Source organism: Cyprinus carpio, chromosome B15, assembly GCF_018340385.1.
Source record: "Cyprinus carpio isolate SPL01 chromosome B15, ASM1834038v1, whole genome shotgun sequence".
NCBI lineage: Eukaryota > Metazoa > Chordata > Actinopteri > Cypriniformes > Cyprinidae > Cyprinus > Cyprinus carpio.
The window spans coordinates 18869501-18882598 of NC_056611.1; the positions used below are offsets into that span (position 1 = coordinate 18869501).

General features: G+C 36.5%; 1 protein-coding gene across 14 annotated transcripts in view; it reads right to left on the reverse strand.

Moving 5' to 3' along the window:
- Positions 1-12174, reverse strand: part of brip1 (BRCA1 interacting helicase 1) — a 53620-nt gene extending 41446 nt beyond the window's left edge. For 11 of the 14 annotated variants that reach the window (XR_006156576.1, XR_006156578.1, XR_006156577.1 and 8 more), the window contains exons 1-7: positions 12010-12174; positions 11472-11591; positions 11196-11307; positions 9783-9971; positions 9534-9676; positions 9275-9439; positions 260-562 (exon numbers count right to left, since the gene is read on the reverse strand). Coding sequence is in view for 9 of the 14 variants with exons in the window: in XM_042739631.1 (XP_042595565.1) it covers positions 260-562; positions 9275-9439; positions 9534-9676; positions 9783-9971; positions 11196-11307; positions 11472-11564 (1005 nt within the window). In the remaining 5 variants the exon portion in view is untranslated. Of the gene's footprint in view, positions 1-259; positions 563-9274; positions 9440-9533; positions 9677-9782; positions 9972-11195; positions 11308-11471; positions 11659-12009 lie in introns of all 14 variants that reach the window. The other 3 variants (XM_042739628.1, XM_042739634.1, XM_042739627.1) reach the window with 2 other exon arrangements.
- Between the last annotated feature and the right edge of the window lie 924 nt (positions 12175-13098).

A 13098-nucleotide genomic window follows, 5' to 3' on the forward strand; every position in this document is an offset into this window, starting at 1 on the left:
TTTAACGTCCTTAAAATATAAGTGGAGATTTTAGGACAACCAAGAGCAAGCGATTTATTGATGATCTTTAGGTTTCTCTCAAAACACTTATATTGGCAGAGTTCAGGGTTCAGGCCTTGAACTCATTAAACCAGGAGATGTCTAAGTCTACTCTCTTTTATCCCTCTGAGAGGCTCTAATGATGACAGATGAGTGAACAACCTCTACTCAAAGGTGGTTGCAATGTCACATGAAGTAACATGGGAAGGGGCCGACTCACGTTCTTGGCATCCAGCAGCTCCTTACAGCGCTCGTTGCGGTTGGCATGAGGCACCACTTCGGGATGGACACAGGTGTGGTCTCGGCTGGACAGTATCGTCATGGGCACAGTGGAGTAAAGCGTTCGTTTAAGCTCCCGTGCGATCTGTGTGATCTGCTTATGAGTACGAGTGCCAAAGAAGATCTTTGGGATCTTTTTCCTTCCGCTTCCCTCTTTGTCTTTATCACTGTCCTTGGACTTTTCAACCATTTTCTGTCCTGCTTTGAGGTTGGCGCAAGGACAGAGTGAACAAGACACGGGAGACTATGGAATACAAAGAGAGAAAAACAAGTCAAGCATAAACATTACAAAGAGAAACAACCTACTTGAAGCAATGCTACAGACCTTGTTTGTCCAGATCATGAAAAGGCTTTTGTATTAGCGATCATACAGATAATCATTCACATAACAGGCAAATGCTATAAGTCAAGACAGAATGACCTCAAGCAAGACTGTAATTTTAGACTGTTCCATTGTTAATGCTACTGGCTCCTCTGATTGGATCTCTTTAATTGCAGCTTTAACACAAAGGCCTGTGCTTGCCTGCAGCCAGCTCTAGTGGTGAAACTGATCTTGAGGATGGTATGAGCATTTTAAGTGTCCCACTTTCCCCCCCATTCATGGGAATAACACACAACTCATGTGTAACATAGCTGGGGTCAAGCAGAGAGTCACTGCTTCATTTTGTGGGAGACAGCAGTATTGTCTGAGTACTGAAATACTGCATGCATAAAACAAGAAAAGCTTGTGAATTTTTAAATATACATTATATCTGAACTGCTATGCCTGGAATATTTAATATAGGAACTGTTATAAAGGAACTGGACAGAATCAATATTTCTTCACCTTGGGGATTAGTGGGCTTAATCTTTCCCTGCATGTTTATGAATCAGGTTTCTAATCATTGCTGATACTGTAGGTAGGTGCAGATGGAAGAAGCAGTTTTTTTAAACTGATTTTTAATTGACGTTTAACTGTATTTTTTTAACATTTAACCATGCTTAAATCCATTTAGCAGAATTCTGCCCTGATTTTAGTGAGAAAAATCAGCAGAATTCTGCCAAATGGATTTAAGCATGGTAACATTTTAAATCCATACAGTTCAAAAAGTCAAAAATTTGGGGTCAGTAAGATTTTACCTCAGAAAAATGAGAATTTTTATGCAGAAGGGATGAATTAAATTAATCAAAAGTGACAGTAAAGATAGCAAATGTATTTCTGTTACAAAACAATTCTATTTCAAATAAATTGTGTTCTTCTGAACTTTTTATTCATTAAAGAACACTGAAAATATCACAGTTTTCACAAAACGGCACAACTGTTTTCAACACTGATAATGAAAATGAGTAATGGTTGCTGAAAATTCAGTTTTGCTTATCACAGGAATACATTTTAAAATGTATTAAAAACTTTAAATTGCAATAATATTTCACAATATTACTCTTTTACTGTACTTTTGATCAAATAAATGCAGACTTGGTGAGCATAAAACATTAAAAAATGACTACTACCACTAACTTTTGTTAGTGTATGCTTACAAAACATGTTTAAAATCAATCAATCAATCAAAGTCAAAGAAATTGTAAATGGCAAATTGGTCTAGAGCACTATTTAATTTCTATTAAAAACCTATTCAAAGATTTGACTATACAAATAATGCAAAGCTTATTTATATCATTTATAACCTTTCTATTTTGTTTCTTGTTCTGTCCTATCTAAAAATAAAATGTGACTTTTAAAAGGATGCGTGTAATTTTCCCCCCTCTCAACTACATGATTTTGTCCAGGCATGACTGACAACTTTTTTATTATTTTTTTTATTTTCATTTTGTATAAATACATAAAAAATAAATCACACATACACACACACACACACCAATAATTTTAAATATAACAAGTGAATTTAAGCATCACAATATTTTGCATATGAAAAATTATTGTTCATTTTTAAATTTGCTAAAGATTACATTTAACGGTTATTAAATTATTATTAGTATTTCCATTAAAATTAGTTTTGAACTTTAAATAAGTGTCAGATGGTGGCAAAGGTAATCTAAATGAGCATGTACAATTAAATATCCAATATTGATTGATACCAATGAATAAATCCTCCTATATCTGTCTTGCTTCAGTCCTTCAAAATAACAGTAGCTTCTTTTCTTTTCCTAAGAGTGACAGTAAGATAATCCCTCATAAGCAAATGCTAAGTCACGGCGTGTGTTACACCTTCACATTAGGGATCAAGCTGTCCTTTAGCCTGCACTCCACTGAAGAGGTCCAGCTCCGGTTACCCAAGCTGCTTCTCAAACCTTGTTTGTCATTAAATATTACAGTAAGTGATAGAATGGAAGCGAACATGAGCCTGTCTTGCAAACTGTCCCCCGATGGGACAAAGACCCGGGCCGACGTGCTAAATAAACAGAGAACTGGCAGCAGCTAAGGTTACGGCTTTGCAGCAAGAGTTACGGCCCTGCCGATTACCTTACCTGCTGCTGCCACATTCAATAGGCCAGTCCAAGTATCCTGCCTCCTATACCGAATAATTACTTATTCATCGCAGGGGAGAGAGAAAGGGCTGATTGTGAATGGGAGGCCTTGTCAGCAGCCGTGCAGGAAACAGCTGACACAAGGGTATCCGTTACACGCAGCCTGCCACAGTTTCGGCCCCTCTCACTACCGCACAGCAAATAAGACACCCCTGGAATGCAGATAACAGCTTCCACTGGCCGAACCTGCCGCCACAGACACATTCAGGCGGAGTGGCTCATTCTTTCATGGCGAGGCCCTGATATCAGTGGAGCAGAGAGCTACACCTCAGGCCTCTCAAGACATCAACAGCGGTTCCTAATAAAACAGTGCGTGGCATTGTGTGGGAGCGTTAACCCAAGCATGCTGTTCCAGTCAGGGGCAGACACCTGCAGATGCATCCAGCAGCTCAATGCTCTGCTAAGAAAATGTGGCCATTGTTCTGGCACTAAAAAAAGGATATTGGGAAAGTGTCTTTGGGGGTTTGTAGAAGCACAGGTGTACAATGACAGCGTTTCACAGCTCTTCTGGGGCCTAACAACTAGTTACAGTTCAGGGCCAGCACACATACTACAAATACATAAAATTAGCTGTTTGTCACTATATGGTGTATTTTAGGGATAATGGATATGTGAAGAGTAGAGTATGGAACTAATAATTTTTTTTTTTTCCAAACCAGAACTAAATGATCTTCATGACATTCAGTACATTAACTGTTCCAGCATGTGCAAAATGAAAGTGAGCCAGAAAGTATTTTCTAATAGCATAAAACATACAGCACGACTGGTGTCGAACATATTACTCCAATAAGTTGATTTCTTTTTGGAGAAAAAAAAAATAATACAGTGCAACCAAAGTCAAAAGACTGCCAAGTGAATGACTTTTAGTACCTGGTTCTCTTTAATGAATCAAAAACATACAGCGCTACAAGTGTAGTCCATTTCCTATGTTAATGAGTTGTTTTTAGTAAATCAAACACATGACCAATAAAGCCAGATTCCCAAAGGACTTTTATGAACTGACTTTACATGGATTAAAAACATACAGCAGAACTAGTACAGTCAGATTCCCAAGCAAATTACTCTTTTGAGCCAGTTGCTTTTAATGAATCAAACACAAAGTGTGATCAATAAATTCAAAAGCTTCTCAAGTGACCAACTTTCATGATTTTTTGTTGTTGTTGTTTTAAATCAAAAACATACAGCATAACTAGTAATGTCCGATTCCTGAAATAATGAGTCTGATTTACAAAAAACAACTAGCTTGTAAAAAAACATACAGCAACGTTCTTTTTAATGACTCAAAATCATACAGCTCTACTTGTGAGGTTAGATTCTCAAACAAATAAACTTGAGGCAGGTGATATTAGGAATTTAAACAGACTGCTAATGGTTTAACACATCACAAATCACTTCGGATCACATTACGGTTTTTGACCCATGGATTTGATCATTTTTCAGAAAAATAAAAAATATTTCAATTTAACTTGCTTTCCATTTATTACTTAAAGCGATACTTCTTTGATACCACAGCAAATACTACTAGATTAAAGGGATCATATGATGCTTTTTTAAATATTATTTTGTGTATTTGGTGTAACAGAATATGTTGACATGCTTTATACTGTACATTATTGTAGGTCCTCTATGCCCCGCCTCTCTCAAACACGTCGTTTTCTACAAAGTCCTTCCTTCTGACAAGCGCAGTCTGCTCTGATTGGCCAACTGACCCAGTGCATTGTGATTGGCCGAACATCGCAAGCACTCATCGGAAATGTAACGCCCCTTTCCATAATCGCGAGCTTCATCTTTCCAAATAAATGTAAAGACAGTTATTAATGTCCTTAGTTAGGCATCAGTTTAAGCCCGAAAGGGGATCAGAGTCGTGTGACAGACACAGTGATGAAGCTCGTATGTGTTTGCAGTACAGAAGACACGGATGGTTAAGACAGCTGACTCCACTGTTTGACTCTCTCTCTCTCTCTCTCTCTCACACACACACACACACACACACACACACACACACACGATGCGCAAAACTCTGCATTTGAACAGTCACCTAATAACAAAACAACTAGCTGATTCAGAAGTGCCAGATTGTCATAGCAAAGTCAGAATTACCTCCTCTCCTAGGTTCACGAAATGGTCATCCATAAAATGCTGTTCTGTTGTAAGTAATCTTAAAGCTTCCTAAATGCATCTACTTTCGGAAGGCCAAATAAAGTGCTTTTGCTTTCGTCTAGATACACACAGCACCTCCCTGAGATAGCTGCTTCAACACTAACTGAAACCACGCCGCCTTTCTTTGTGTGAACATTTGGGCAGCATTACGCAAATATTTTCACATAGTGACGTAGACATGTGGGGGCGTGTTTGAATGAGCCGTTTTAGGGGGGCGTGGCAGGGTCTTAACTTTGATAAAGAATATCTCTTTGGATTTGAGACTTTAGTCTTGGCAACTTTACAGATCTACTACATGGACCAAGAGCTTATAACACTCCAAAGAGAAAGGAAAAATTGAAATCGCATCATATGACCCCTTTAACTAAGAAAGTTTAAACATGATTAAAGAGACAAGAGAACAGCCAGTAAAAATAAAAACAAATACACAAATTACAAGCATAGATAAATACAACAGAATACGTTACAATTAAAATAAGGTAGCATTCTAATATAGAAATGTAATAATTAGGGAAAATAACACTGCAGAGTGTTCACTTTATAAATTAAATATAGATTTTTATCACAGCTGTTTTGCTGTTTGATAATCATTAATGACAGCAGCAGTATGTATAGGCTGTCCTTTAAGACCTGATGCACGGAACCGATATAATGATACACATCACATCCAATTTCTTTCTCAGCTGTTTTCATTCACTTGAGACATAACTGACTGCATTTACCTGAATGATTGTCGAGATGGGTATTTTGAAGATCAGCGTGCGAGTACTGGAATTGTTTAAAATTTGCTTGCTTCTCTAAATACAAACAAATGATAAACGTATACTCTATTATGGTTACATTTTGCAATTATCAAAAATTTTGCGGATCACATGCATGCCGAACCACGGGGCTTGGTCCGTACGGATCACGGATCAACTACGATCCACTACAGACTGCGATTAAAGTCAAAAGATTTCTTTTATGAGACATTTCTTTTTAGTATGATTCTTGGGCTGATGATTCTGATTCGCCATAAACATTATAATATGATAATCAAGTATTATTTAATGATAGAACTTTAATAATTAGAATTAAAACTTAACCATGTATGAATGCATATTAGTGATTTTAACTGAACTTAGGACTGGTGGTGGCGCTTTTTTGGTGATTCTATGTTTTTGTAAAAAAAAATTGGGAAGAAAAAACTAACAAAAATACTGATAAGATAATCATACAAATTCTACTAATAAGAACAATATAAAACGCAATAAAGATTAATGAGCTGATGGATTCAAGAATATTAATCAGGTTGTGTGCGTTCGCTCAAACTGATTTGCAGAAATCAAAATAGGGATGATAATAGGCGAGCACTAGCCAATGACATTGCCGTTTGCGCATTAGTTCCTATGAGAAAGAGGCAGTTGTTAAAAGTTGAAGAATTCCAAAGGAACGCTGTTATTTTGACAGGAAAATACAAAAATAAAATAAAATAATGGTTTGCATGTAGCGGGTCAATTCTCTCTCTCTGCGTGTGTTTGAGATAAAGCGACAGGGAGTTGTGCGCCTTCACACTAGAGTTTACGGTACGTCAAACACAGGTGCGCTGCGCATCCATTCAGATAAAAATATCACAGATTGCCTGATGGAGAGAAAAACTCTGAAGTGTTCAGTCAGTTTGTTCGGCAAATTAAAATATATCTGATCTAAACTTATACTTAGCCTGCAATTCTCACCCTGGCGAGTAAAATCTGAGAATTTATTAGCCATTGGCAAATTTAAGACATCATTTAGTCTCCCAGAGTGAAGATTTAGTCGCATATGCAAGTGATTTACTCACAATGTAGAGGGTTGTTCACTAAAAACAACTGGCTCATAAACACAAACTACAACGCTACCAATGAAGTTAAAAGATTCCCAAGTAAACAACTTTAATGAACCGTTTCTTTTTAATGAATTTCCAAAACATTCACAGCAACTAATAAAGTTCTATTCTCGTGCTAAAGTTGTTTTATCTAATCACAAACACATACAAATTAGATGGAAGAGTCAATGACTTAAACTCAAATTCAAAATAATCTTTAGTGGAACCATTAAGAAAGTAGAATTATTAAGACCAATCAGCATCAGAACAGGAATTGTTAAATTCCTGTGTGAAGAGGTGGAGGATTCTACCAAGTACTTATCAGTTACTGGTGAAAAACATTATAAGAGCTGGGTTTGTTCTGTTAGACAGTGGCATTTCTGTTTGCCAGGTGAGGTGTGGAGAGAGCAGCTCCTGTGTTTGAGATGGTGAGGCTAGATTGTCTGTGCTCTACAATGGCCCTGTGGTGGAAGATGCAGGCCTGAGTGTGAGCACGAACAATGGAGACTGCATTTCAACAGGCTGGCTCTGAGAGCCTGACACCTGAGAGACTGAAATCTCACACTGTCCGCCTGCCTGGGCCACTGCACCCTCACCATACAGATGGACAGAGAGAAAGAGATAGCAGGCGAGAGACAGCGAGTGAAGCATTTCAGTGAGGTCTTTACTCCTTATAGCCCTCCTGATAGCTGCCCCGGAGCCCCCCAACCCGCAAATCCCCAATCTCACAAAGCACCTGTTTATCCCTGGAGCGCCGTAACCAGCAGGTGAACCCCATTCAATATTTATCCCTGGCTTTCACAGATCACTGCCAAGCAAGGCAAACCTCTTAATTAAACTGGAGCTTGCTTCAAAGGGCCCATTGAAGATGTCAGTCAGCACTGGCAGGGGCCGAAAATGGTGTCAGGTGAGAGAGTGAAACCTAAGGCCTGCTTTCTCTGCACCCCCTTACCCAACACACCCATCGGCCCGCCCATCAGGCCAGGGCCATCCTCTTCGGTGACAGTCCACCAATCTTGGGGAACGCATAGCACAAGTCACTCCTTTTCCATTGTGCCAGTTGTAAGCAATATGTCCTACAGTGTGACAGGACAATCACGCTGACACAGATTCTTTTCACCACTGGCTATGTGAATACCTGTGGTGTTTGTTACATTGCATCAGATTTTCTAAGAGGCCTTATACTGCATTTTATAACCCTACATATCAGCATATCTCAAACAAAACAAATACACCATCTTCATAATAACAATTCATAAACCCAGATAGGAGGATTTCTGCTTGATGGAAATGATGAGGTGCTAATTGTTTGTTTAAGGTTATCAAATTATGTATATAAAATGTCAGGCAGATTTCCAAAGTAACATCCAAAAGGCCTTCCCACAATGTCTATAACTAAAGATAAACAAATCCAGCAACCTCAAATGTCTATAATAACCCTGTTTTGCATTGACGCAGACACTGCTTTGGTGGCATTCTACAGTATGTAGGATAAAAGGAACTATGTGTGCATACATTTAATCTGGAGTCATTTGGCTTGTTGTGGCACAGTACTAGTAAAAAGACAGAGATAATAATATAGATAATTCATGTTTTCAGAGATAATTCATGTTTACAAACACATAATTAAGAATCCAACACAAGTGATAAATCCAATAAATCCAAAAATATCCCCATGAACCTTTGAAATGTTTTGAGCCATCTTCTGCTGCCACCAAGTGGTCAACAATAAAATAACAACATATGCAATATTATATTTATAAGATTACATAATTTATTTAATAATTATAGGTTGCAACTAAATAATTATAATATTGTTTATTATAATCTTATATCTTTAATAAAACACACTATTCCAGTGGCAGCATTGGTAAAACAGCTGAAGTAGGGATAAAGGGATCTAAAAGTGACAATTCTGTCATCATTTACTCTGCCTCATGTTATTCCTGCATGATTTTCTTTCTTCCATGGAACAAAAAAGAAGATATATAAAAAATAAAAAATGGACGTCAATGGTCACCAAAACTGTTTGGATACCATTATTTTTTTTTTTTAATATTTTTAAACTTTTGTGTTCAGAATATCTTCTTTTGTGGTATATAATGTAATGTGATTAAGAATGAAATACCACGTTCATACTACAAGCAACAAAGCGACACAATCCCATTCATTTCAATGGAGAGCTGATGATTTCTGGCGAAAAGTGCGACAGCGGCCGTTCTAGTGTGAATGCAGCTTTAGAATGACATGAGGGTGAGTAGATAATGACAGAATTTTCATTTTTGGGCAAACTATCCCTTTAATGGTATTGGATGATGAAATGAGGAGAAATATCAAACAGTGCTCTCCATGGACATTACTGACACTTTATTACATCATAGTCTCCCAATTAGAGATAAGAAGAAAATGTGTCTGAGGTGCACTCACACAACACTGTGGCTGCGACTGGCAGCTGTCAGCTCTGGCACCACTGTTCAATTCCATGGTCCAACTCTGAGCCCCGGGCACCAGTCTCTCCAGATGCTTCGCCTCTTCATCATCATCATCATCAATGTAAATCACTCCTCGCTCGAAACATCTTCGCTTGCTGCTCTATGGAAAAAAAAAACAACAACAACAGTGTAATGACAAGACTCAACAAGCCACACAATAATGTCACAGGAATAGAAGCTATTTGCAGAGGTACCTTCTGCTCTGTGCTTGGTGTACGAATGCGCTTCCTGTCAATTTTAAAATCATCATCTTGTTCTCCATTGGAGAGAGAGACCTGAAGTTTCTCAGAGAGACGGGAAGACAAAGTGGACTTTCTAGACTGGTCACTTTTGACTGCTGAAACAAGAAACCATACTCTATGAAAACAGACACCATTTATGTAATTTATCATGGCGATTCATGTTTTTTCTTTTTTGGTCAAAATGTTTTAGAAAATGCTTACCTTCTTTTGAGAGAGGGGTTGTAGCTTGAACAGAAGTACCTTCACATGGAAGATCAACCAGAGGTGGTTTAGATGCTGTGCTGCTGGAAGTGGGGTGTGCATTTTGGTTATGGCACGCACACTGACATGGAGTAGCCACTGCTGGTTTCTTACAGTCAGCTGAACTAGAACCTGCATCCTGTTCTTTACCTACACATGACAAAATAGGAACCATTATAATACATTGTTTTATAGAGTGAAGAGAGTTTATCATCACAGAAGTCATAGACAGATTAGCTTGTCTCTGTGAAGCATAACAGAATAGTTAATTTGAGGTCTTGGATATTTGACATGAATTGGAAGTTGTGATTAATTTGACATGGAAATTCTGGTCAATTTTGCAAGAAAATAATACTTTTCTTCAGCAAGAATGAATTAAATTGATTTAACACTGATATGCAATGAATACAATATATTATGCTCGTTTGAACTTCCTTATCAAAGAATCCTGAAAAATTCCTGATTTCTGAAGGATCATGTGATACTGAAGACTGGAGTAATGGCTGCTGAAAATTCAACATTGCCATTACAGGAATAAATTACATTTTAAAATATAAATCAAAAATATAAATATATATCATTTTAAATTGTAATTTTTTTTTTTTAACAGTATCACTGTTTTTGCAGTATTTTTGATCAAATAAACGCAGACTCTGTGAGCATAAAAACAAACAAACAAAAACAAAAACACTTACTGACCCCAAAGTTGAACAGAAATGCAGGTCTGGTTTTTAGGCATTATTTATCATAAACAGAGCTTGTTTTGTCTATGGCAAGTTTCGTAAAGATCTATAGATCATCAAAGAATAATCTGACCTACAATAACTTGCCATACAGCACCTTTGCCTCCTCTCTATACCTTAGTAAGTGTAGATGCCAGAACTATGGACCTTTTCACATTTACAGGGTTTTTTTAGCTGTATAAGTCATCATAGGTGGGTAAACTTCAATATCAATAAATGGGAGACTACCAGAAATATACTGTATATATTTTGCATTCCCATTTGCTGAAATGTAAAAAGAAAAACTCCACGATAGTGTTGTAATGACTTTTAAAAAATAAATAAATAATTAAATAAATAAATAAAAAATAGAGAACGACTAATAATGGCAGTCAGAAGAGAGAGCGATGTCAAATTTACCATCACTCCCATAGATGCTGTATTAGAAACACCCTCCCATTAGCGTTAGCAAATTATTATTATATATTTTTTTGTAATTTAATGCAGAGGTAACACAATACAAAGTATAGTGATATAAATTTACATGCATTTTTTTTTTAATGTAAATATTAGGATTATGATGCTGATGACAACATCCCATTTTTGTCAAAACAGTCAGTTTAAAAGTTGTCGAAAAGATTTCTAGACATACCAAACTGTGCTTGCTGCCATGCGAGCGCTGAACAAAGCAAAGCAAGACTCTTCCCACTGCCAGTAGGGCTCTCCAACAGACAGTGCTGCCCATTGTTAAGTCCACGAATGATCTAAGAAAGATCAAAACATTATTGACAGCTATCATTTAAAACTAAAGAAGCTATTTTAAAAACTTTGTATGAAGATGTTAGGATGATACTGATCATAAAGTATTACAAATATGTTTATTGATTGTAAAACACAAGAACAAATCTGTCAGTACAACAGATCTTACCGAGTTCATCATGGCCAGCTGAGAAGGATAAGCTTTGCAGGGAAAGTTTATTTTCACCCCTCCTATGGTGTACTCCACTGGAGCCGCAGCCATTCTGTGTCCAATGGAGGATGTCACTGTCTGAGGATACAATCAGTGCAGCTGCATAAGACTGGAAAACTGGCTTCATTTGACAGCTCTGCTCCACCTAAGCGAATTGTGGGTAAACACTAAATTTACACCTAGCTTGGCTGACCATCAAAACTGACTGATTATTTCGGAATGTGGCAAAACAGATTACAGAACTGAAAAATAATTTTCTACTAATTTAATTTTTGGGGATTTTTATCTGCTCTAAATTCATCTATTTACATAGATAATACTTAAACTAACACTTAACATGACGATAAGAGGACTACTAAATACAATTCAACCGGCTACAGGGGGATAAAGAAATGTTTTAACGTTATCATAAGCATATACGATAAAACTGACTACGCAGCAACATATTTTCTGCTATTACTGCATTTAAACAACACCCGTAGATTACTTCATTTACCTCTGGTGTAAAGTGATTAAGAGGAGTATCAGATGGGTTACTTCAGAAAGAAAAGATGCATTTTGACGGTTAAAAGTAGCTGTGTAAACAAAATAAGGCACAAAAATGAAACTCCCGCGCAGCAGCAGCAAACAAGACGTCCATGCGTCAACGTGACGACGTCCGCAGTCAAAATAAAAGACACTTTACGTCACTTTATTTTTTTCTCAGAAATATGTACATTATCACATATTCCAGTGATTTTATTTTCTCCCCGAAATGTTTGGAGTTTTGAATTGGTTTGAAATTTAGAGAACAGTTATTATATATACATTTTGTAGCAATAAATATAAATATGAATGAATATATAAAAGAATATTCATTTAAAAAAATCAAAGTAAAGTTAGTGTCTATCCTGTAAACATTATGTGAGGATTTATGATACAAACGCACAGACATTTTTATAATTATTATTATTTTATCATTAATAAGCAAAGATGTTTGGGTAAAGAACATTTCTTAAATGGTAAACTACATTCAGTTTTGCAACTTGATTGTAGTGATAAAATAGCATGATTAATAGCTAAACTATAAATATAACAAGAGAAGACCCCCCCCCCCCAGAATAAATAAATAAAAAATAGATTTTTACATAAATGAATAAATAAAAAAATATATGAATGAATTTTAATAAATAATGGTAAGTTTAGATTTGGTGAAATTATAAATGAATAAATATATGAGTGTTTAATCTGAAAAATCTGTCAGATTCACTTAGTTTTCTACATGTCTGAGTGGATATGGGCGCAACTAAATAATTCAGTGCACTTAAAACGAACTGAGTTTAGCGGGAAGAATGTTTCTGGACTAATAATTTACGAAAATATTTCGGCCCAAGTGGCCCAGTCATACACACATACAGGTGAGAGATGATACTTTGAGAAAGTTTATACAGGCACCATAGAGTTTGAGACAACAGAAACATATCTTGTTCTTGTTACAACACTTATTTTATTTAGAACTGTGGCAAAATAAATAAATAAATAAATAAATAAATAAAAGAGCTGACTTTATTACGAATAAATTAATTATTCTCCTTCATAGATTTTG